This window comes from Labeo rohita, chromosome 24 (genome assembly GCF_022985175.1).
Source record: "Labeo rohita strain BAU-BD-2019 chromosome 24, IGBB_LRoh.1.0, whole genome shotgun sequence".
NCBI classification, from domain to species: domain Eukaryota; kingdom Metazoa; phylum Chordata; class Actinopteri; order Cypriniformes; family Cyprinidae; genus Labeo; species Labeo rohita.
In genome coordinates, this window is record NC_066892.1 from 22,745,618 (window position 1) to 22,772,033 (window position 26,416).

The window sequence follows — 26,416 nt, forward strand, 5'->3', positions numbered from 1 at the left end:
ATGCGGATTCAAATGATCCCAGAACTTCTGCAGCAATGTAGGATGATTATGAAATGATTTTTGAAGTTGAGGGAGAAAATACGATTGGAGTTTTTCGACATACCATAACTGTCTTGAGGCAGAATACACAGAGTTCAGGGAGAACAAGACAAGACAAGCGTTTGAGATTAAACAGTATTTAAATTGTATTTTCTTTAATAAAACAAAATCGTTTCACTAGATAAGACCCTTCTTCCTTGGCTGGGATTGTTCACAACTGCATTTGTGATTGTTTGAAGCCGCATTTAAACTGCATTTTGTAAGTTCAAAATTGGGGCATCATAGCAGTCCATTATATGGAGAAAAATCCTAAAATGTTTTCCTCAAAAAACATAATTTCTTTACGACTGAAGAAAGACTGACATGAACATCTTGGATGACAAGGGGGTGAGTAAATTAAATGTGAATCTTTGTTTTGGCAGTGGACTTCTCCTTAAAGAGTGAGGTTAGAATGTCACAAGTGCAAAAATTTACTGTTTTAGAGTTTAAAAAAACACTAGTAATTTTTCCATAAAGATTTCCCTGGTGTAAGCAGAACTTCAGGCTGTAGATTTTCAGTAAAAATCACTGTCTTCATCAACTTCGAAATCAAGCACATGCAACTCGTTTTTTTGTATCACTCTTCCTTCCTCTTCCTCCTCCTTCTCCTCCTCAACCTCTGTGCTGTTTCTGGGTTGTTTTCTATCCCGTTTCCCAACCTGATGATATTCCTTATAGATACCAGTCAGAGCCTGTGCAGCCTCTACAGACACTTTCAGCTTTCCCACCACATCCTGCTCTTCATCTGCACTGACAACTGAGACAGAAAAACAGACAATTAAGTTATGCATGTTTTTATATTTTCATCTACTTTAAAAATGACTGCAGCTAACCATCGATTTGTTCTTCGATAACATCATTTCCAGTCAGCAGAAGTTCTCGTAAATCCAAGTAGGCATAGCCGACATCTTCACATTCTTCTTGCTCGTTCATGGGCTCACTGACTACCGTGAACTTTAACCTTAAAGGAAGGATTAAAGGTAAAAAAAATATATTTTTTAGAAGATTTTAATGCCATGTGCAATGATTCATATTTTTATATCTATCAGTATCTCTAATCTTCTTTCTCTTTACCTGCCCTGGTTGGGGTCAGTGCCCTCCAGCATGGTGTAGAGGTAATGTCTCAGAGGAGATGCTTCGATGCAATCCACATGAATAACTATGATGATGATAAAAGGTAAGAATACATGAAATCTTAATGTTGTGTTACTTTAGCAGTTTTTTAAATGAATCACATCAATACGTTGACAGCCCTACTTTGCAATATGTTCTCTTGGAGTGAATGCCCCAAAAGACCTACAACTTATTTGTAGTTTTTTTTTTTTTTTTTTCAGATATGCCATTATGCCATTTTTGTTGTGCTTAATTGTAAAGAATTTGCACTTGTTGTTGTTGAGTTTTTTTTTTTTATAATGTTGATGAAATAAAAAGCCTCCACTTACATTAAGTGAACTTACAGTATGTTACATTTTTTTTAAAAGTCCCCTTTTTATAATCTTGTAAGGTTTTACTAACATTTGGCTAACATACTAAAGCTAAATATAAACTACTTTATTATTATTTATGATATAATATCATAAATAATAATAATATGTTATTCATTGTTGCATTTAAAGTTCATTTATTTTGTAATATTTTATAATTGGAAATTAACTAAATGAACTACACTGGTGTAATAACAATATATATAAGTTTCAGTAGAAATTACCATAAATACAAACATGACATTGAAAAGTACACTTTAACCACATTTCGGTAACACTTTACTTTACACAGCCTTTATGTATAATGCATTTTAAATGTAGTTTTTTAAATAATGCCCTGTAATGCACCTTAAAATGCTTAAAATTGTACAATCTCATGAATAATTGTATCCACTGTTAATACATTATAACACGAATCAATTCATTGTTACACTATGCATTTTAAATTTGGTTTTATAAAACGGATAGTTCCAGTCCTTGATTCTGAATGGCTGAGCTGTGCTCAAAGATGTTGTAAATTACTCTACAAAAAAACACCTTTGTTTACGTATGTGTGTTGCTCGGCAACCACAACTGTTTCTGGGGAACTAGATTTTTTGGCGGAAGAATAATGTTTGTATTAATAAGCACACAGAAGAGTGGTTTATAAACAACTCTGTGAATGTCCTTGAGTGTCCCAGCCAGAGCCTGGGCTTGAACCCAATCAAATATTTCTGGAGAAACCTGAAAATGTTCATCTGCCCCATCCAACCTGACAGAGCTTGAAAGGTGAGGAGAAGAATGGCAGATAATTGCTAAATGCTGATATGCAAAACTTGTCGCATCATACCCAAAAAGACTTGAGGCTTGAGTTAAGGGTATGAATACTTATGCAGTGTGTTTATTGTGTTTAACGTTTTAAAACATTTGCGAAGTTGTGACAATTCTGTTTTTGCTTTGCCATTATGGTGTATGGAGTGTAGATTGATGTGGGGATGGGGGAATAAAGCAGTGTATTCTAAGGCAGCATAAATGTGGGGAAAAAAACTAAGGGGTATGAATATTTTCGCAATGCACTATAAAAATGTCAACTAAAGTGTTACTTATATTTTAACAAATAATAGAATTATGAAATTATATATAAAGATTATTTTAAATCCTACTTAAGTGGGTCGAAACATATATTTTTTAATTAGACATAACATAATTGAATTGCAATTAACTTGCAATTAAGTGTTCAAACTCATACATTTTGTTCACACATATGTTTATTCTTTTGAAGTACATTGTTTATGTAATAATTACTTGGACTTATATGGACTTTTTCATAAGGGTATGAACAGCATTTCTCTTTGTAAGTGGCTACAACCAGCAATAGCTTGTTGACTGCTGCAACAAGTTTCCAGGTTTCAAAGTTTTTCCACACTCAAAATTAGTGCAAATCACAGTCAGTCCAAACATAATTGATTTTTGATATACAGCTAATGTGTGTTAAATGGATGTTTGGGCCAATAAGACATCACTGTGGATGGAGCTACTTATAAGATAATTTCACTTTTGTGAACTTACCTCGTGTAAAATTATAATGTATTTCCTCCCCATCTGTTGGTTTACGCAGGGACATAGGTGTTTCTGTTGTCTCCATGGGAATACCTAGAAGACGGTACTCTACATAAACCTGGTGGACTGATTGGTCAAGTGCAACACTTGAAGAAGGGTTAAAAGAGAGTGACAGGATTTCCACTCTGAGTCTGTCTCCCTGTGACACACAAAGACAAATGTTTGACTTTATAATGTAGATTTGACTCTTTACATTTAAAAACAGAAACATACCCTATCCGAGTACATGATCACAAACATTTCTGGCTATTTCTTACACAAAATGTTCCAAAATGTGTCAAATAGTATTTAGTAATGTAAGTACCTGTTGCCACAAGGGGCACTTTAGTCTAATTATAGCAAAACTTATAATAAAATGTAAGTTCTAATAAAATGTAATGTTTTGATTACTTCCAGCATCTGGCATTTTAAAGCATGTCAAAGTTATGTCAACAGTGTCGTAGTGCTTTACCAAAGTGCAATATGATAATGATAAAAGCGATCCTCCAGATTTAAATCTAGCTATATTGTAGTTACATTGTAAATTGCATTTACATATAGTTGTCAAGCACAGATAACAGTATCATTGTGGCTCGGTCACATGCCTGTAATCAAAAGTAATCAACAGAGTTAGATAACGGATGATTTTTCCAGAGCTAGTTATCAGTCATTTAAGTGACAAGGTTGAGAAATATATGTTATGGCTATCATTTCAGTTAGTAACATTTCAGATTACAAGCAGAATTACTGTAACATTAAGTGTTGTTCCTTATTGTGGTTGAGCATGACTTAAATTGAGGCAATTATTGAAATGAGTTATACTGCAGTAATAACTTTGGTCATGGAGTAGTTTACGTGTAAATAAGTAGCTTAAACTGACAGCTGCTAGAAAGTAACACATAACGCTTTAATCCCACAGTGAGTCAGCCAGAGCTATGGAAGCCCATTTTGGCCACTGAATTAAAAAAAAAAAAAAATTATAATATAAACTCGCAATTCTGACTTTTCTTCTCAGGATTGTGCGATACACTGCCCTCCAAAAGTTTGGAAACACCCTAGAAAAGTGGGGTTTTGGACAATATTGGCATGAATCCTATTTAATTTGTGATAATTTTGCACTGATACGGGTCAACACAAACTACGAAAACATATTTTATTACATAAACAGTTTATACATAGAAAAAACTTTTTAAAAAATTTTCAATTCATCAAAATATCCACCATTAGCAGCTATTACAGCTCTGCATAATCTGGGCCTAAATTCATTGTATTCTAAATTTAATTGGCAATCAGTTGTTGAAGCTATTAAGGTGTGCTGACCCAAAAATCTTTTAAAAACCTGGGCCAAGTTTAAACCAGTAACCAGGCATCACAGCTGGCAAAGGGGCATGTCTGACTTTGATATGTATATATTGCCATTATTATGTAATCAAAAATGAAAATTATTATTGCTGGTCTTCAATGATAATGTCAAGTTACTTTAATGTATTTGCACCAAAAAATGATAAGGATTTATGCTTATATCGTCCAAAACCACACTTTGCCAGGGGTGTTTCCAAATTATAGTCAAATTATGAAGAAATTATGAAGAAAAAAGACTGATGTTTTCTTTAAACTGTGAGTTTAAATGCGAGGGTTTTTTATTGCAGTTGCAAGTTTATATCACGCAATTCTAAGGGGGGGAAAAAGTCAGAAATGCAAGATAAAAAGTTGCAATTATCTGTTTTATTTTTTTATTAAAGGGGTCATCGGATGCCCATTTTCCACAAGTTGACATGATTCTTTAGGGTCTTAATGAAAAGTCTCTAATATACTTTGATTAACAATTCTCAATGGTTTTGTAAGACAACACCCTTTTTACCTTGTCAAAATGAGCTCTGCAAAAATCATCTCATTCTAAGGGGTTGTTCCTTTAAATCCAAATGAGCTCCGCTCGCCCCGCCCCTCTCTTCTCTCTGTGGAATGACGAGCTTGATTACTTTAGCCGCATGTAGCCGCGTTTAGCCGCTAAACTTCCTAACTATCATGTTATAAGGAAAGGCGATCGCAAGATTCATAAAAAAACATTTATACACACTTCTGCTGTAAGTGAAGCTGGATCATAAATGATTCACGCGAACATATACGGATATATGTAGATCGGGAGTCGCATTCCATGCACAAACAAACATAATCTACTGCATCTTCAGCGGCTCAGATGTCGGGAGTAAATGACGACCACTATGTTCATTATTACATCCAGCATCACAACACCTCAATTGCATCAGAGATATTCTTGTCTAACTTACATCCGTGCTTTGAAACAAGGAAAGTTACTGGACTGTGACAGCTGGTCTGAGGTAAGAGCTCATGTCAATCAACTATCGTGGGAGCGGCCTCTGTCAGTGTGACGACACAACAACAGGCATCTGAGAATGGCTCCATTTGAAAAAGGGGATATTATTTTTACAGATTAATTAAAAACCACTGCATGGATTTTTATCATTATAGGGTAGATTTGTACATACACTGCCAACACACATTAATGTTCAAACAACATGAAAAAGTGAAGTTTCCATCCGATGACCCCTTTAAGTGGAGCAAATGGGCACAAAAGAGCACAAAAAAAAAAAAAAATGTGGCAGTAACATGAGAAAAAAAAAAAAACTCTGGGAGAACCCAGGCTACACCAGGAGTCACTTCCCCTCTATAACATTTTTTTAATTGTTGAGATTCTATTAATGTAACATGTTTATTGTCTGTTATCATCACCTTTTTACGTGGTTTTGGAGGGTGAGGACTTATGATGACATCACTTCCAGTTGAATCTCTTGATTCATCAGACTGAGGGGCATCTATGTCACTTTGAGCTATTTTGGATATAAGACACAACAAAAAGCTTTAACTTGCTGTTTTATAATTTGTGTAATGAATAAAATTCTGGGGGAAAAACTCACTTCTATCTTCAGTTTCATTTTCCTGATCTTCATATTCCTGTTCCTCCTCCATTTTAATTTGCTTCAAAAGAAAAGATATTGAAGACACTATTGAACTGATTCAAATACTCAGTCGACACCAAGTATTCTTGTTGCATTTCCTTTACAGTTCCTTACCTCTGTCGAGTCATTTCGATAGCTTCTGTGGCTGCGAGGGGTGCTTGGCTTTGAGGCCGATGGTCTGACAATAGAGGTGGCAGGACTCGGGTAAGGTGACGTTGTGGGTTTCAATTTGTCCTGAACTGACAACGCTGCAGTAGGATGTTGTTTCCGTCTAACTGACCTTGAAGGTTGAGCCAAACGAGGTTTCTGATGATAAGATGTCAGTTCAGTGATCTGAATGGATGGTGACTGAGAGGGTTTGATTGAACTTCTTTGAGGGGTTTTAATAGACATAGATGGGTGAGTGTCAGTGGTCTTGGCTTCATGGTCTGGTGGAGGCCGAAGCTGAGACAGAAATTAAGTTAAAAGATTGAATTTATATTTTTCTGGCATATTAGACTTGCAGTTTTCATTTTGTAACTACGCTCCATCTCTCACTGTTAAAATTTACTTAAGACTGTAAATCTAAAAGCTTCATGTGAAAATATCAGCTTGCTGCAAAAGACTGCCCAATTCTTTCATGTTTACGGTTGAGGTCAAAAGTTTGCAGAATCCGCAAAATGTTAATTATTTTACCAAAATAAGAGGGATCACACAAAATGCATGTTGTTTTTTATTTAGTAAATATGTTTACATATAGTCTACAAGAGAAAATAATAGTTGAATTTATAAAAATGACCCCTTTCAAAAGTTTACAATCACTTGATTCTTAATACTGTGTTGTTACCTGAATGATCCACAGCTGTGTTTTTTTTTTGTTTAGTGATAGTCGTTCATGAGTCCCTTGTTTGTCCTGAAGAGTTAAACTGCCTGCTGTTCTTCAGAAAAATTCTTTAGGTCACACAAATTATTTGGTTTCTCAGCATTTTTGTATATTTGAACCCTTTCCATGTCCGTGGTTCACTCCGCCCTACGCAGCTTGCATATTTTGCGTATAGGGAGGATCAGCTCTGCATTCAGGTAACCACACAGTATTAAGAATCAAACATATGTAAACTTTTGAACAGGGTAATTTTGATAAATTCAACTATTATTTTCTCTTGTGGACTACAAGTACACGTTTTTTATGTGAAATATCTTTTTCAGGTCAGTACTAAATAAAAAATAACATGCATTTTGTATGATCCCTCTTTTTTTGTTAAAATTATTAACACTTTGCAGGTTCTGCAAGTTCAAAAACTTTTGACCTCAACTGTAAATACTGTAAATAAACTGGTAGATGTACTTATGTACATTTAAAATATATATTCAAAATATTAGAAAAAGGAAATGACAAAGATAAAACAGCTGAAATGAAATGTTAGATAACATTTTAGGAACCAATTCTTAGTATTTGCTTTAGCATGCATTAGCTAGCAGTTTGGGTGTTTATTAGTATTTATAAAGCATTATATAATATTAATATTAGTATTAGTATTAGTATATTAGTATTGGCTTAATCTGCATGACTATATTTTAAATCCCTTAATCCCACCCCATGAATTTAACAACTACAGGCAAAAGTCGTAGTTAATAATTAAAGGAGAAGTCCACTTCCAAAACAAAGATTCACATATAATGTACTCACCCCCTTGTCATCCAAGATGTTCATGTCTTTCTTTCATCAGTTGTAAAAAAAATTATGTTTTTTGAGGAAAACATTTCTGCATTTTTTTTCCATATAATGGACTGGTATATGGTGCCCCGATTTTGAACTTCCAAAATGCAATTTAAATGCGGCTTCAAACGATCCCGAATGCAGTTGTAAACAATCCCAGCTGAGGAAGAAGGGTCTTATCTAGCGAAACGATCAGTTTATTTTCATGAAAAAAAAAAAACATTTAAATACTTTTTAATTTCAAATGCTCGTCTTGCCTCAAGACAGTTAGGGTATGTTGAAAAACTCCAATCATATTTCCTCCCTCAACTTCAAAAATCATTTCAAAATCATCCTACGTCGCTGCAGAAGTTCTGACCCAGTCTTTGCAAAGTGAACATGCAAGCAAGATCAAACACCCTTAACAAAAAACGTAAAACAGCAATAAAGGGCGATTTCAAAGTTTCTGAGAACATGAGATGGGAGTTTTTCGACATACCCTAACTGTCATGAACTGGAACAAAAACAGTCCAGGCAGAGTATGACAAGCCCAGCATGTGGCATTAAAAAGTATATCAATTGTATTATTTTTATTAAAATAACTGATTGTTTTGCTAGATAAGACCCTTCTTTCTCAGCTGGGATCGTTTACAACCACATTTGGGATCGTTTGAAGCTGCATTTAAACTGCATTTTGGAAGTTCAAAATCGGAGCACCATATCGGTCCATTATATGGAGAAAAATGCTGAAATGTTTTCCTCAAAAAACATAATTTCTTTACGACTGAAGAAAGACAGACAGGAACATTTTGGATGACAAGGGAGTGAGTAAATTATTTGTAAATTGTTGTTCTGGAAGTGGAGTTATCCTTTAATATCTCACTACAGTTAATAGTGAGAATTGGTCCCCAAAATTAAGTGTGACCAAATGTTATGAAATGTCAGTTATTAGTTACAACATTGATAATTACCCCTTTAACAATTAGACTTACATTAAATATTATATTTGTTTTAATTGTTTATTGCTCAAATTAATTTAAAATTGTAACGTGAAATGTAGAAGTGCGAATGAAATACTGTGGGCAGTTATTGTCATTCACAGGCACTCACCCTGGGCTTTGCAATGGGTCTCTGTGAAACCTCAGCACTAGGCACCATTCTCTCTTTCTCTGCTCCGTCTTTTTGTCTTGAGGGTGCCTCAGGTGATTGGAAAGGGTACTTCCACCTGAGAGTGGCCCTCACCATTCCTCTTGGATTGCCAGCAGGGTCTCTAAGCACATAATCACCTGACAACAGGAAACAGAGTAAACGTTATTCAGCACAGTTAACCTTTGTCTTAGTGAATACTGGTTATGATTTTAAATTTTAGCTCATGGATTTTGGTGATTTTTGACCCTGCATAGACAGCAAAGCAACTGAAACATTCAAGGTCCAGAAAGGTAGTAACACAAAAATTATTCTTTTAACTTCATAAAATTACGGTTGAACCACTGATGTAACGTGGACTATTTTAACAATGTCCTTACTACCTTTCTGGGCCTTTAGCGTTTCAGTTGCATTCCTATCTATGAAGGGTCAGAAAGGTCTCAGATTCCATTAGCAATATCTTAATTTGTGTTCCGAAGATCTTACGGGTTTGGAACGACATGACGTTAAGTTATTTGACTTTTTTTTTTAAGTAACTCTTTAAATTCTCAATTACAGTTACTGTTTAATCGTACTGATTACCTCTGATTGGTCTGCCTGCTGCAAGGGCTCGTAGTGGGATTGGTGTCTTTGCCAGATAAGTGGGAGGAGTCTGACGTTCACTGTCATCAAACACGTACACCCACAGGTTGCCCACATTCAGGTATTCCAGTACATCTGTGGTTACAGCTAATGGATAGCTCGCTGAATCACCAAAGACAGGATCCACACAGCATTGAATTATGGGTGTAGAATGAGGTGGCAAGTCATAAAGGCGATATGTTAAGTATGCATCAGGGAGTAGTCCTGGCCAGCGAGTATTGAGGCCCACACAGCGCTCTAGTACCACCTCAAGCTCATTGGGTATCCCTACGCCATAATCATATATTTCCTGTAACACATACACAAACACATGTTTATCATTTTGAGGTAATAAATAGGGAATAGTTTGACTTTTCTTCTTTCTGGAATACAACTAGAAATGTTAATAACTTCTAAAATGCGTGCAGTAATAAAAGCATAAAAAAACAAGGTTGTTTAAGATCCAAAAGAGATAAAAAGCACAATAAAAAGACTGATCTACTAGGAAATGAAAGCGTCAGCAAAGGCTCTACCAGGAAGACTCTAATGCTATGTCATTTATTCATGACTATAAGCTCTGACCAGTCACTGCTTGACATTTGGAGCATGTAAGTACTGAACTTTCTTTTTTACTTTCTCAGTAGATGACACTGATATTTCTCACCACCACCAGGTGGGTTTCACCTTCAGGCAGGACCAGCCAAATATGCATTTACAGGATTTGGCCTATGCCATAAAACTAGACTTGAATCACTGTAGCTTCAGCTACAAAATCAGACATCAGAAGATTGCAGAGAACGGTCCGGACTGCTGAGAGGATTATTGGTGCTCCCCTGCCCACCCTTCAGGAACTATATACATCCAGAGTGAGGAAAAGAGCTCAGAAAATCACTCTGGACCCCTCGCACCCAAGCCATCCCCTCTTTGAACTCTTACCATCCGGCCGGCGCTACAGAGCCCCAAATATCAGGACTACCAGACGCATGAACAGTTTTTTCCCCCAGGCAATCCACCTTATGAACAGTTAAAATGTTCCTCCCATTGTGCAATAAAAATTTGTAGAATAATCTGACATCTACTGCTACCACCTCCACCCTAATACTCCCCTAACACCTCCCTGCATTCCATCCTATCACACATAGCACAACTGTACATACCAATAGTTATTTGTCAATTTATTTGTTACAAATTATAATTAATATATTCTATTTTATTTTGGTCTATTTATATTCTATTTATGTTCTATGTGTATTTTTCTTATTCTTTTATTTTTATTGTCTGTGCGTTGTTGTCTCTGTGTACTGGAAGCTAATAACACTGAAACAAATTCCTTGTATGCGCAAGCATACTTGGCAATAAAGCTCTTTCTGATTCTGATTCTGATTGTTACCATCTGTTAATTCTTTATGGAATGAATACCATGTTAACATTCACCTTTTCCCTCTGAGTCTTTCTGGTAGAATATCCTTATGGCTCTTTTGCTGCTTTTTTGGGGGTGGTATTTGATATATTTAAAATTTCATTTTAGGGTGAACTATGCTCTCAAGTCTTTCCTAAAAAGTCCTGTCCCATTTACCTCTGGTTGCCCATGAGCCCATTCTGAACCTCTGGTGTGTCTTACAGCTGTTCTGCTTGTGGCTTTTTCCATTTGAGGTTCTGTGAGTTCCACCTGAGGATGCAAACACACCCAAAACTCAAGGATTCCTATGACTTCCCCTTCGGCTCCTGCAGAATAAAGGAATTAATGATTTGAAACTGCAGTGGCAAATACTATTGCAATAAAGAGCAACAAAAATAAAAAGATGCCTAATTGAGCACACCTACACAAGCATTTTTAAATGCTATTTTAATTGAAAAGTTTATGTGACCTCATTTGTGAGCCTGGACCAAAAAACAGTCCTAAATAGCATGGATATATTTGTAGCAATAGCCAACAATACATTTGTGTGGGTCAAAATTATTGATTTTTCTTGTATGCCAAAAATCATTTGGATTTTAAGGATATTAAGATAATGTCCTTAGATATTTTGTGAATTTCCTAACGTAAATATATCAAAACTTAATTTTTGATTAGTAATATGCATTTCATTTGGACAACCTTAAAGGTAATTTTCTCAGATATTCGAATAGTTGTATCTCAGCCAAATGTTGTCCTATCCATATGTCCAATGAAAAGCTTAATTATTCAGATTTCAAATGTATAAATCTTAATTTAAAAAAATTGACCCTTATGACTGGTTTTGTGGCCCAGGGTCACATTTGATCTTACCTGTGATGTTGGTTCTGTTTTTCATTCGTTCACCTCTGCGTTGTACAGCTCCCATTAGAGAAATTCTTGCCTTCCCACGGGTCATAAATTGTACCCCTCCAAGCCCCTGGTGCAGTTCAACAGTAATGGACCCACCCTGAACTCTGAGCTTCTCCAGGTCGAACTCAGAGAGGGCGTAATGCGACGTGAAGCCATAATTTGGCTGCCCACCTGATATTAATGAAGTTGAGAGGGTTTCAAAGTCAAGGAACCCATAGGTACAAAATGTTGCAACCCCTTGGTGATCTCCTGTGCCTTGTCCCATAAGTCTCAGTCCCAGAGGTGTAAAGGTGGCTCCTGTGAGATGGATCTCCAGAAGAGATTCTCCTCCACGCAAATGTGTGATTATGGCGCCCTCTGCAGTGGGATGGACTGACTCCTGTTCCAGCCCTGTCCAGGTGTACTGCAGGGGTATGGTCTGCTTATAGTTTCTAGGGCTGTAAGCGAACTCTTTGAGCTGAGCTACAATAGTGCAGAAAAAAATATGATGTCATCATACTTGCATTATTAACTTGAAATAGAACAGTAGGGGAGAACTGCCTAATTTTCAATCATGTCATGTTTTTTTTTCAGTGTCTATATAGACACAAAAATAATTGTTATTGTAACCAAAATTATCGATTTTTTTATGTTTAATAATAATAAAGAAAATTTAAATATTAAAATTTAAACAAAACAAGACTTGGTACCAGTTGAAACTTATGACAGCTAGCCCCAAACTTGTGTATATTGTCCAGCAGTTTCTCTAACCTTGTAAATTGCTGATTTGAAGGCTTCTGCTTTTCAGCAGCTTGTCTTTTTCACCTGCCCTCCTTCTATTCTCCTCCCTCTCTCTTTCAAATTTTTCTGTAATTGTCTTCATCTCATTCTATAAAAGAAAATACTGTAGGTATAATGATTGATGTTTTGGTTTATGTGGAGTGAAAAGAGTTATTCTGAGCAATTTACCATATGCAGCAGTTGAAATATACAGTATTCCTCACTGCAAATTTATGTGTACCTGAAGGTCAGCATTTAGTCGATGCTGCAGTAACAATAAGTCCCTTGTTTTCTGGAGTTCCAAAGCAGTTTCTGCATATGAGGCCTGTACTGCAGTCAAATCCCTTGATGTGTCTTCTAACTTTTCATCTGTTTTCAAGAAGCACATCATCCCTTGAGTCTCCCGCTGCATTCTAAAGGCCTAAGAGAAGAGCACAGGAATGAAGAGAAAAAGAGAAAGAGGGAATGAAACAAGCAAGGCAAAATGTTGTTACACAGCTGCTTAAACGTTTCAAAATATAGGAAGGCAACTTTTAAAACTAAACATGTTACCTTAATCTGCAGAAGAGTCTCACTCAGATCTTCCACACTCATATCAAACTCCTGATAGAGAATGAAAAAAAACATGGAAAAATGTCTAATGAATTGAACGTCTGGTCCTGGGATTTGTTTGTGAAGTAAACTTTAGCATACAGCAAATTTTACTTTTGTAACAGAGTCCAGTTTTTCTTGCAAAGATGTGACTTCCTGCCTGTGCTGCAGGACTTCTCGCTCCAAGCAGTCATGTTTTTCTCTAAGGAACATAACCATATCTGAAACACATTCAAAACACTTTTATTTCAGTGAGAAGATGTGCATGGATTAACACTAACATTAGATATATTTATCATACTGACAGTCCGATATGATGTGATGACTACACAACATCTTAGAGTCTGAGTGCACACAATATCACTTTTAAAGCATTTCCAGAATAAGCTGAGATGTGGTCTGGAACTGATGCTGCTAGTCAAAAGTCCAGCAATGCAAGAATCTTACCTCTGTCTCGTTCCTTCTCCTTCTGAATCTGATCATTCTCATGTGTCATTTGTTCCTTTTCCTGCTCCAGCATTTTCCTTGCTCTCCTTTCTTCCTCCAGTCTTTCTTCAAGCCTCTGTACTTCCTCTCTCCACCTCTCTTCTCTAAATTGTTCACTTGTTTTGTCTATTTTCTCATGTTGTCCTTCTTGATGGTTCTGGATAGACATAGTGCTATGGTGGAAACCAATTTAAACATATAAAAATTATAGGCTTTTCTATACTTTTTGTGCTTATTTATATAAACCTACAACCTGATCCATAGACAGAATTCAAGAAGCTTGTGACAAAATTGCATGAATGGGTCCAACTGACCTTACAAAAGATAAATTAATAAAAGCCCAAATACCCAATGAAAACACTGTGCTCAGAATGCTTATTTCTATCCACCAATTTGTCCATCAAGCTTTAAAGCTTGCTGAATTATCAGACGAATACAAAACCAAGTGTTAGATGATACTTGATTTTCTTATGACAATCGTCATTTTACACTTCCATGATTACATGATATTTTCTCCAAAAAATAAAAAGACTGTGATAAAAGCTTGTGTGTTTGGGCAGTTTTCAATAACACTAGATCCAGTTTACATGGAATTTTACATGGCAATGTGCTTCACTGTCAGAAAATCTGAGGAGAATATTGAGGAATTTGAGGAGAAAATTTGGTTTATTTCCTCTGTAAATCTGAATGTCTTCTGATTTATTGACGCTTCTGTAGATTTCCTAATTTCCCCCTTGTAATTTCTCAATTTTCTTTTATTCTGCTGTTATATTTAGTCTTTCAGCATGATAATCTGATACTAATTTTGTGCTTTCTTGTTTCTTTTGTGATTTTTACACAGTGACAAACTATGATAAAAACTGCATTTCAAGTAGTTTACTCCAAAATCATCAGCTAGCGAGCCAGCTGTGTCATCATTTTGTTAGATATATATAGACTGAAAAGTAGTGGGGATAGTTAGGTGACCACTATCATAATATGTGACTCTGGACCACAAAACAAGTCTTAAGTCGTAGCAATAGCCAAAAATACATTGTATGGGTCAAAATGATTGATTTTTCTTTTATGGCAAAAATCATTAGGAAATTAAGTAAAGATCATGTTCCATGAAGATATTTTGTAAAATTCCTACTGTAAATATATGAAAACTTAATTTTTGATTAGTAATATACATTGTTAAGAATTTTTTTGGACAACTTTAAAGGCAATTTTCTCAATATTTAGATTTTTTTGCACCCTCAGACTCCAGATTTTCAAATAGTTGTATCTTGCCAAAATAAGTCATATCCTAACAAACCATACATCATTGGAAAGCTTATTTATTCGGCATTCAGGTGATGTTTAAATCTAATTTTTGAAAAATTGACCCTTATGACTGATTTTGTGATCCAGGGTCACATATATGACTCTGGACCACAAAACCAGTCATGAGGGACCATTTTTTGCTTTCCATTGATGTATGATTTGTTAGGATAGGACAATATTTGGCTGAGATACAACTATTTTTAAATCTGAAATCTGAGGGTGCAAAACAACATTGAGAAAATCGCCTTTAAAGTTGTCCAAGTAAAGTTCTTAGCAATGCATATTACTAATTAAAAATTAAGTTTTGATGTATTTGTGGTAGGACATTTACAAAATATCTTCATGAAACATAATCTTTACTTAATATCCTAATGATTTTTGGCGTAAAAGAAAAATAATTTTGACCCATGCAGTGCATTTTTGGCTATTGCTACAAATATTCCTTTGCTACCTAAGACTAGTTTTGTGGTCCAGGATCACATATCAAAGCCAAAAGAGTGGCTATTATTTAGAAAATAACTTATCCCAGTGTCAATGAAAAGGTCCCTGATTGTCCCCCACTATCAATGCCCCTGACTACCTCCTATGAAACACTGACCTCTCCAGAAGTGAATCATAGCTATTCTTCAAGAGGTTCTTCTCCCCCTCAAGGTCTGAAACTCTCTCCTGAAGCTGAGAAACAGATGTTAGTATAAGACTGCAAACAAGAAACCTTGGAATAAAACCACAACTCGAGCAGTACCTCCCCCAGAGCTTGCAGTGAAAGCGATGCAGTGTTGAGCTGGCCCTCAAGTGTTATCACTCTCTGCTTCTCCTGTTTCAACTGCTCGCTCAGTTCCTCCACCTTCCCCAGCAGTGCTCCTTGGCTCTCTTTTAAAGACCTTTGACCCTATAGTATAAGACAAAAAAGACATACAACAAAACCCAATTTATTCAATAGCATGTATCAATGTTTTTTCCAGCTATGAATATGACTTTAATGGTTGTTTTTATTCTCAGACCTTGTAAATGTTGATATGACCATTTTTTAACATTAAGAAAGAGTAAATTATGCAAAACATAGGAAATGTTTATTTTCAGGTTAAGCTCACCTCCTCCAACTGGTTCTCATAAGCCTTATGAAACAGAAGAGAGGGAGAAATGAGGATAATGTGTTTTAATGCAGAAATATAGTTTGGATGACATTATACATATGCTTTCAAAGCGGAAGACCCCATCTAAAACCCAATTTACCATCATCACACACTGAAAAACAAAAAAATATACTTTGAACCAACTTTGCCATAGCTACATTTATTAGTTTTTTCTTAAATTATATTGATATGATTTTTTTTTTTTACATGATTTTTCAGTGTACTAAAATGCCTGGAAATACAGTAATGTTTATACTATTGCTGGTTTTCTGACATTTCACTTTGATGATGTGACAGCAGCTGCAGCAAGTACACCCGAATGCCAGCCATTATGGGAAATACAAAAAATGATAAAGTCAGTTCAGCCTTTTTGAGAAACCCTTTCTGATGGTTTTTTACTAACCACAGATGGTAACTTTGTAAAGTACAATGTTCTCATCACCATACTGGGGCATTAATTGTTCAGTGAATCCCAAATCAAAGACAAGCAATAGTAAAGTGGATGCATTATTTTAATGTATAATAGTTTTCACTGTTTTTGCTCTGTTTTGGTCTTATAGCTCACCTCCTGAAGAGCACCGAACTTTTCCTGAAGGACCAGAAGGGAGGTGCTCTTTTCAGAAAGCTGCTTCTGCAATTTTATCACATCTACATTATCTTTTATAATGAGTCTGTAAAGAAGAATAAAAATTGTTACATACATGCTTTGTTGTTGCAACTGTGGACATTATTTTTGACTGAATCTGAATAGCAACTGAACAAGCATGAACAGTCTATTGTTAATTTATTAACTCTTTTCCTACCTGTGTCCATCGGCTTGCTGTTTGCGCAGGTCTTTCACAATACCCTCAATTTCTTTTTCTTTGCCCCTAAGCGTTTCTCTAAGAGACTGAGCTGTCAGCTCCAGCTCTGCCACCCTCCCTTGCTGGGTTTCTATGATGGTAGATCTGCTGAGAGAGCAACAAGTTGAAAAAAAATTAGAAACATGGATGTAAAGGCCAAAAATGGACAATGCACAAGCAAGGTACTTTACATTGGCAATAAATATGTTATTTGATTATTAATAGCATTGCAGCAGTGTCCTATCATATGCATATGGGTCATGAAGTATATTAGGCAAATTAATCTAGCAAAGTCTTTTTGAATAAAAGCAGATCTACATGACAGAAGTCTATAAATTCTGCCATAAGTTTAACAATGCAAATGTTGAGACCCTTTCTTTCTTGCTTTCTTTTTACTTTGTTTGCCTTAGCTCAGTTGCAGGTATATGAAGCAAGACACTATAGTGTGTTTTGCAGAATTGCAAAGATAAAAACATCCAACAAACCTGAGTAATGCAAGTCTGCATATATAGATGAGAAAGAGACAGAATGAGTAAGGACAATATTTTTTGTGCACTGAAAATAACAATTACCTAAAGGTTCTGGCTGTTTAGATTTACATTAATTAGTTATACAATAAGCATGATTGCGTAAATGACCTGATAAACACCCCCTGATTTATTTTTTATTTTATTATTAATATATAAATATAATTAATATATAATTATAATATATATAATTTATATATATATATATATATATATATATATATATATATATATATTAGCAGTTTGAAGTTAGTAACTTACATATAATCACATGAAAATGTAGATAATGTAAATAGTATCTTATATATCATATCATGAGCACCTATTTATGTTATATACACCAATCAGGCATAACATTTTGACCACCTTCCTAATATTGTGTTGGTCCCCTTTTTGCTGCCAAAACAGCCCTGACCCATCGAGACATGGACTCCACTAGACCCCTGAAGGTGCCCTGTGGTATCTGGCACCAAGATGTTAACAGCAGATCCTTTAAGTCCTGTAAGTTGCAAGATGGGGCCTCCATCGGACTTGTTTGTTCAGCACATCCCACAGATGCTTAATTGGATTGAGATCTGGGGAATTTGGGGGCCAAGTCAACACCTCAAACTCGTTGTTGTGCTCCTCAAACCATTCCTGAACCATTTTTGCTTTGTGGCAAGGCGCATTATCCTACTGAAAGATGCCACAGCCACTACAGAATACCGTTTCAAGGATGGTCTGCAACAATGCTTAGGTAGGCGGTACGTGTCAAAGTACCATCCACATGGATAGCAGGACCCAAGGTTTCCCAGCAGAACATTGCATAAAGCATCACACAGCCTTCGCTGGCTTGCCTTCTTATCATTGTGCATCCTGGTCCCATGTGTTCCCCAGTTAAGTGACGCGCACGCACCCGGCTATCCAGGTGATGTAAAAGAAAATATAATTCATTAGACCAGGCCAACTTCTTCCATCGCTCCGTGGTCCAGTTCTGATGCTCATGTGCCCACTGTTGACGCTTTCAGCAGTGGACAGGGGTCAGCGTGGGCATCCTGACTGGTCTACGGCTATGCAGCCTTACACGCAACAAACAAACAAACACACACTATGTATTCGGACACCTTTCCATTAGAACCAGCATTAACTTCTTGAGCAGTTTGAGCTACAGTATCTTGTCTGTTGGATCTGAACACAAGGGCCAGCCTTTGCTCCCCACATACATCAATAAGCCTTGGCCACCCATGACCCTGTTGTCGGTTCACCACTTTTCCTTCATTGTACCACTTTTGACAAATACTGACCACTGCAGACCAGGAACACCCCACAAGAGCTGCAGTTTTGGTGATGCTCTGACCCAGTCGTCTAGCCATTACAGTTTGGCCCTTGTCAAACTTGCTCAAATCCTTGTGCTTGCCCATTTTTCCAGCTTCCAACACACAACTTTGAGGACAAAATGTTCACTTGCTGCCTATTATTTCCTACCCACTAACAGGTGCTGTAACGAAGCGGAGATGAGACGAGGATCTATGTGCAAGAGTTTATTGTACATCCAAAGAAAACAACAAATTATCCAGAACGGGGAACCCTTAGAATCCAGGCAAGAACAGGGAGCAACCATCACAGACATTAAACAACTGACAAAATACAGGGGAAAGACAAGGACTATTTATACACAGGGTGAGGTAATGATCTAATTGGTAACCGGGGTAACTGATGAGGGAGTGGGTGTGGTTCAATGAAGATCCATGGCAACAAACAAGGGAACAGAGGTACAGGGAAGCAGGGAACAATAAGACACAAAAACTACAAAATAAAAGTCCTTAAACACGAATACAGAAGACAAAGACCAGGCACATGACATAACCCCCCCTCAAAAGAGTGGCTTCCAGACGCTCCAAACAGAAATACCAGTCCAGGAAGGGGGAGGAGCTCAGGCAGAACTGGGGAAGGGATGGAGGGCCAGGTCCATGTAAGGGGAGATAAACAAGGGACTGAAGCAGAGCAAGAGGCCAGGGTGGAGTCGGCCAGATGGGAGGAGCTGAGGACCACCAGATCATCATGAGAAGACCTCCACGGCGGAGCAGGCGGTACCCAGCAGGGCGGAGCAGGAGGCTCAGGAGCCCTCCAGGGCGGAGCCGGAGGCAGAGCAGGTGGCACTAGAGCCCTCCAGGGTGGAGCCGGAGGCAGAGCAGGCGGCGCTAGAGCCCTCCAGGGCGGAGCCGGAGGCAGAACAGGTGGCACTAGAGCCCTCCAGGGCGGAGCCGGAGGCAGAACAGACGGCGCTACAGCCCTCCAGGTCGGAGCCGGAGGCAGAGCAGGTGGCACTAGAGCCCTCCAGGGTGGAGCCGGAGGCAGAGCAGGCGGCGCTAGAGCCCTCCCAGGCGGAACAGGAGGCGGAACAGGAGGCGGAGCAGGAGGCGCAGCAGCCCTGCGGGGCGGAACAGGAATCTGCATCACGCTCTGGGACCTGGGGAGAGCAGGGACAGAGGAGGCAGACAGAATAGAGGGAGAAGGCGCAGCAGCCCTCCAGGGCGGAACAGGAGGCGGAGCAACCCTCCGGGGCGGAACAGGAGGCGGAGCAGCCCTCCGGGCGGAACAGGAGGCGGAGCAGCCCTCCGGGGCGGGACAGGAGGCGGAGCAGCCCTCCGGGGCGGAACAGGAGGCTGCGTCACCGACTGGGACCTGGGGAGAACAGTGACAGAGGATGTAGACAGGGAAAAGGGAGAAGCAGAGAGTTTGGTGGTTAACGCCCCCTCCGTAAGAGGTTCTACGGCTGGCGCCGACACCTCTGGAGGCATTGGCGCAGCTTCTCCGACGGGGAAGGCCTCTGGAGCAGACTTGAGACCAGACGGGGCCTCTGGGGCAGACTTGAGACCAGACGAGAGCTCTGGTGCAGGCTTGTGATCAGACGAGAGCTCAGAGGCTGACCTGTGAACAGGCGTGACCTCAGGAGCACAGTGTGTAGCCCACACACACCACATGGCCACTGCCATTAAGGGAAGAGCAGCAGCGATAACGTCACTTGGCTTGTGAAGATCTGCTGTAACGTGGCTTGACTCGGGAACAACATGGCTTGACTCGGGAACAACATGGCTTGACTCGGGAACAACATGGCTTGACTCGGGAACAACATGGCTTGACTCGGGAACAACATGGCTTGACTCGGGAACAACATGGCTTGACTCGGGAACAACATTGACTTGGCTTGACTCGTGGGGAACAGCTGCTGTAGCTTGACTCGGCCCTGTAGCTTGACTTGAATCAGGGGTAGCTGCCGCAACAAGAGGGAGCGCCATCTTAGCTGTCCGTACAGCCATTAGGGGTGAGTCCAACACGTGGGTCATCATGTGGCGTGACTTGGAGACAGCGACCATCTTGTGGACTGGCTTTGGCGTGGCGGCCATCTTTGCGACAGGCTCTGGCGTGGCGGCCATCTTTGCGACAGGCTCTGGCGTGGCGGCCATCTTTGCGACAGGCTCTGGCGTGGCGGCCATCTTTGCGACAGGCTCTGGCGTGGCGGCCATCTTTGCGACAGGCTCTGGCGTGGCGGCCATCTTTGCGACAGGCTCTGGCGTGGCGGCCATCTTTGCGACAGGCTCTGGCGTGGCGGCCATCTTTGCGACAGGCTCTGGCGTGGCGGCCATCTTTGCGACAGGCTCTGGCGTGGCGGCCATCTTGCAAGGAGACTCAGGAGTGGCGACCATGCTGTGAATTACCCTTTCTACTTCCTTAACAGAAAAAGGGGATTCACAGAACAGCAAAACAAAGTCTATATACTGTGACAGGGTCCAGCTGGGGTCCTCATCCGGTAAGTTTAAACTAACCTCTGGATCGAGTCCACTCCAGAAACAGTCCTTTATTTTGGTGTCATCTCCAGGCACTAGCTGGCTGTAATAAAGGAACTCCTCCACATAATATTCGATCGGTCGGCCGTTTTGAAAAATTGAGCAAAGAGTGCTCAGAGGGTCGCGATAAACTCCTGCTAGATCCATAGTTGGTCAGTTGTTCTATGTCTGTGATGGTTGCTCCCTGTTCTTGCCTGGATTCTAAGGGTTCCCCGTTCTGGATAATTTGTTGTTTTCTTTGGATGTACAATAAACTCTTGCACATAGATCCTCGTCTCATCTCCGCTTCGTTACAGGTGCCATGATGAAGAGATAATCAGTGTTATTCACTTCACATGTCAGTGCATAATGTTATGCCTGATCAGGTCCCTTAGACTTTTTGGTGCCATTTTTTAATGTCTTTCTTTCATAGTGAGTGAAAAACATGCACAAACACATACCCACAGGTCAACTTACAATCTGTCTATGTCTCCTCTGGTGTCATCCAGTGAACTGATGCCACAGCGGGCAGGAGCAGTTTGGGCAGCTCGTCTGACCCCTCCGTCCCCATCCACACCTCGCCCTGAGACAAAGAACGAGAAAGTATTGATGCAGCATTGATGTAGTACTGACTTATTAAGTCATTTAAAGTAGGCTACCACAGGCTATTCTTTGTATTTACATGACACCACTGTATTACCATGATGTATGTTCAAAGCAATATTACCATTTTATCATATTCAGTGGCTCCTCACCTGTTCGTGGCCTGTTATGTGTTCTGACACCAAGGTCTAAGATGTGTTGCTTGGCTAAACTGAGTTTACTCTGCAGCGCCCCCTTTTGACTCTCAAGAGTCGCTACACGAGCCTCCAGCTCTTGAATAGTGTCCTCCAGCTCTCCATCCCTCCCTGCAGACGGAGGTCCTTGCCTTAATCGCAGCAGTTTTGTTGACAACCTGAACAGCCAAGACAATAATAAAAGTACCATAAAGAAAAATTGGCAGTACCCAGGTTGTATGTTTCTGGAAAAGCCAATTGAGATTTATGGAAATGACGACGTTAAACTTTCTCCTGGTATTATAGATCTGTTAGTGTGTTTGTGTACCTGCGTAGTTTTTGCTCTTGTGTGCGGCTGTGTTGTTTGAGAAGTGTGTTCTCCTCCTGTAGACGGAGACATTGGTCCTCCAGCTGTTCGCGTGGTATTCTGAACAAACGTTGGCGATCTGTATAAAGACAGAGACACAAAACGACCTGTAAGACATAGTCATTTACAATATTTGCTCAGATGTTGCTTTTCCATAGCCCATAGATATTGATGGAGAATGCAGAAAATAGTTCATAGTTATGGTAACTGGAATGTCTGTCTTAGATGTCTGTTCTGAAAAGGACAGATTAAAATGAATGGCATTAGCTATAAAATGTGGATAGCATAGTTGGCCAAAATTCCAAATTTTGTCCAAAAAGTAACAACTAATAAATATAGCAGCTCAGATAGTTTGAATGTTTGAGTTCATCTGAAAACTTCTGAGCAGTTTGAGACATTGTGATCTCCTCTGAAATTTATAAGGAGACTCATGATTTCTTGTTTAAACAATAAAAAATAGTAAAAATAGCACAAAATTAAAATAATAGGCTATATATAAGAAATGAGTGCTTGTTTTTAGGACTGTATCTACACACTTCTTACCTTTTATTTTGAGCACCTGTGGTGGTCTTCTCCAGTTTCTGGTATCTTGATCTGTGTCTGAAATAAAGCATGCATTTTCCTCAAACTAGAAACGAAGCTACAAATGATCTTTTAACCCAAATAAACACACAGCCTTATACACACCTGTAAGAACAGTTATCAGCCCTGATCTCAAGCCCACATCCCTCACGGGGAGGTCACCTGCTGTCTCATCCACTGCCAGTGACATTATGAGAACTACCAGTCCCAACCAATCACTGCCTTTTTGAGGCAAGGGGTTTAGGAAGTGATGACACCACAGAGGAAGGCAATGGGGCACCTTTCATTGTATTTTTGTAACTTATCCTGTCACACAACAAACAAGAAATATTTCTAACTAAATGTAGCAGTTGAATTTCATCTAAACTATATTTACTGCATGTAATATTCAATTATTATAAAGAAGGGATTTTCAACTTTACAGAAAACTTATGGACCTTCCAATATAAAAACGTTTGTAAAAGATTAATTCATATTTAAAATAATGTTATTCATCATGATTTGACGATGCTCCAAATGAAACATGTTGTTATAAAGTGTTAACTTTTGATTAGTGACCTTGGATTATTTATTTATTTATTCATATTTATTAGTATTTATTTATTTATTTTTATGTATTTATTTATTTGGTCCAACAAATGACCATGTGAAAAATTCAAGCATTCAAAATATATACAGCTGAAGTGAAAAGTTTACATATACTTTACATAAGTAAGAGGGATCAAGCAAATGCATGTTATTTTTATTCAGTACTGACCTGAATAAGATATTTCACATAAAAAACCTTTACATCTAATCTAGTCCACAAGAAAAACAGTTGAATTTATAGAATTTACCCCATTCAAAAATTTACATGTACGCTTGATTCTTAATACTGTGTTGTTACTTGAATGATCCACAGATGTGTTTTTTGTTAGTTTTTTTGTTTAGTGAAAGTTGTTCCCTTGTTTGTCCTGAACAGTTAAACAGTCACATAAATTCTTCACACAAATTTTACAGCATTTTTATGTATTTGAACCCTTTGTGTATTTTTATTTGCCAGGGATGAAAACTTTTCGAATTTTCGAAAGTTTAGGCTAAATGTCACTTATTTTGTCTTCTGGGAAACATTTACACCCCCGGCTCTTAATGCATAGTTTTCTTCTGAAGCATCAGTGAGCATTTGAACCATCTGTAATAGTTGCATATGAGTCACTCAGTTGTCCTCAGTGTGAAAAGATTCTCAAAATCATACAGTCATTGTTGGAAAGGGTTCAAATACACAAAATCCTGAAAAAAAAGTGTAACCTGAAGGATTTTTCTAAATAACAGTGGGCAGTTTAACTGTTCAGGACAAACAAGGGACTCATGAACAACTAATACAAAAAAAAAAAAAAAATGCCTTGTGGATCATTTAGGTAACAACATAAGAATCAAGTGTATGCAAACTTTTAAAAAATTGACAATATGAAGAATGACAATCAAAAAAACAAAAACAAATTGACAATATGAAGAATGACAATCAACAAAAATAGATATGTAACAAAGCAAATATTGTCAGATTGAAGTAAACTAATAAAGAGTGATGATACTTGTTCATCTGTTCAAATATGCTTATTGCTTTTTCCTGAGTAAACGGTATATCCAATTAGTTAAATGATGCAATGAGAACACAAAATATTGTATATTCAGATTTTATGTTTTATGACATTTGTTATTTGTAGATAAATAAAGTTCGGAAATCGCTTGTACTTAAATGTACTTAAATCGCTTGTACTTAAATTTCTTTCATCATTTTTATTCTTTCATGACCTCATATTAATTGAGACACTACATCAAATTATTCTCCAATCAAGTCCTTTTATAAATTCATGATAATTCATCATGAATTGATTGTCATTCTTCATATATTCAGTTTTTTTTTTTGTTTGTTTTTTTGTCGTGTGGATTATATGTAAATGTCTTTTATGTGAAATGTCTTATTCAGGTCAGTATTAAATAAAAAATAACATCCATTTTGTATGATCCCACTTATTTTGGTCAAATAATTAACATGCAGATTCTGCAAGATGTATAAAATAACATACTGATCCAACTTTTTCATTTAGAACTATTTTACTATCTATTTTCTTTCATCATTTTTATTCTTTCATGACCTCATATTAATTGAGACACTACATCAAATTATTCTCCAATCAAGTCCTTTTATAAATTTATTTGTCATAACAGGTGAAAGCAAACAGGTGCATGGAAACAAGCTTCAGATTAACAATATTTTAGAAATTTCCTATAATTACAATAACATCTTACAACGATTCTGACACAGATGGAAAGAAAGACATGGATGACACTGATATACATAATAATATAAATAAACTGTGTAAAGTTTTCCCAGTCGCATACCTGTATGTTTGTCTGTGTGTCTCCACTGAGCTTTATTGAGTACTAATCCTCCTCTCAGCACCTGTCTGTCTCATTCATCTTCCCCCAACGGATCTGTCCTCTCCTGTCGTTCTCTTGTACTGCTGTCTTCCTCACAATCAACTCCTAATCATCAGCATGAAACTTCTCTCTCGTTTTAGGTCTGATTGTTAGCTTCTCTCTTGGAAAGATGCTGTTTCATCAATCCAGCTTTAATCTGCTTAATCTCTCTGCAGCTCCTCCTCTCGGTTACTTGTGTTCCTGCCAGTCTCACAGCATTTCTCAGTTACAAATACGCTGTGTATGAATGTGAATATATATATAGAAACAACTTCAAACACTAATCATCAACTGTTTAATTATCAATAACATTGTCTAATGACAAATGCTAAAAGATAAAAAGTTTATTATTGAGTTAAGCAGCATATGGTTTGATAATTCCTGTCTAATGTGATTGGTTGTAGTAATAACTGTGTAATAATCTGATTGGCTGTTGTGTTTGTAGTAAAGACAAGAACAGGAGGTCAATGGAGAAAATCAGATTACAAGACTAGGATGAAAGGAAGCTTTAGTGTGTGTGTGTGTGTGTGTGTATATGTGTACTTGTTTTTGCTACATTGTGGGGACCAAATGTCCCCACAAGGATAGTAAAACCTGAAATTTTTGACATTGTGGGGACCCGCCTGCGGTCCCCATGGGTACAAAAGCTTATAAATCATACAGAATGAGATTTTTTGAGAAAGTAAAAATGCATAAAGTTTTCTGTAAGGGTTAGGTTTAGGGGTAGGGTTAGGGTAAGGGGATAGAAAATACAGTGTGGACAGTATACAAACCATTGCGCCTATGGAGAGTCCCCACAAAGATAATAAACCAGACATGTGTGTGTGTGTGTGTGTGTGTGTGTGTGTGTGTTGTTTAATAGATACAAACTGGAAAGTGCAAATTGATGTGACTGGAAAAATTCTACACATTTA

The 26,416-nt window shown here is 38.0% G+C and overlaps 1 protein-coding gene across 1 annotated transcript; it reads right to left on the reverse strand.

Moving 5' to 3' along the window:
- rpgrip1 (RPGR interacting protein 1) lies at positions 1-26,406 on the reverse strand. Its single transcript, XM_051097613.1, has 27 exons — positions 25,425-26,406; positions 23,148-23,348; positions 23,004-23,060; positions 22,422-22,539; positions 22,073-22,272; positions 21,795-21,900; positions 16,946-17,092; positions 16,708-16,813; positions 16,101-16,124; positions 15,752-15,898; positions 15,608-15,681; positions 13,666-13,877; positions 13,333-13,439; positions 13,180-13,230; positions 12,869-13,048; positions 12,619-12,736; positions 11,830-12,330; positions 11,137-11,285; positions 9,522-9,870; positions 8,904-9,079; positions 6,233-6,562; positions 6,077-6,137; positions 5,892-5,989; positions 3,111-3,300; positions 1,153-1,237; positions 912-1,039; positions 1-835 (listed from the first exon to the last, which is right to left on the reverse strand). Exons 2-27 carry the CDS (start codon positions 23,230-23,232, stop codon positions 594-596), a joined length of 4,041 nt encoding a protein of 1,346 aa, XP_050953570.1. The 5' UTR covers positions 23,233-23,348; positions 25,425-26,406; the 3' UTR covers positions 1-593.
- Between the last annotated feature and the right edge of the window lie 10 nt (positions 26,407-26,416).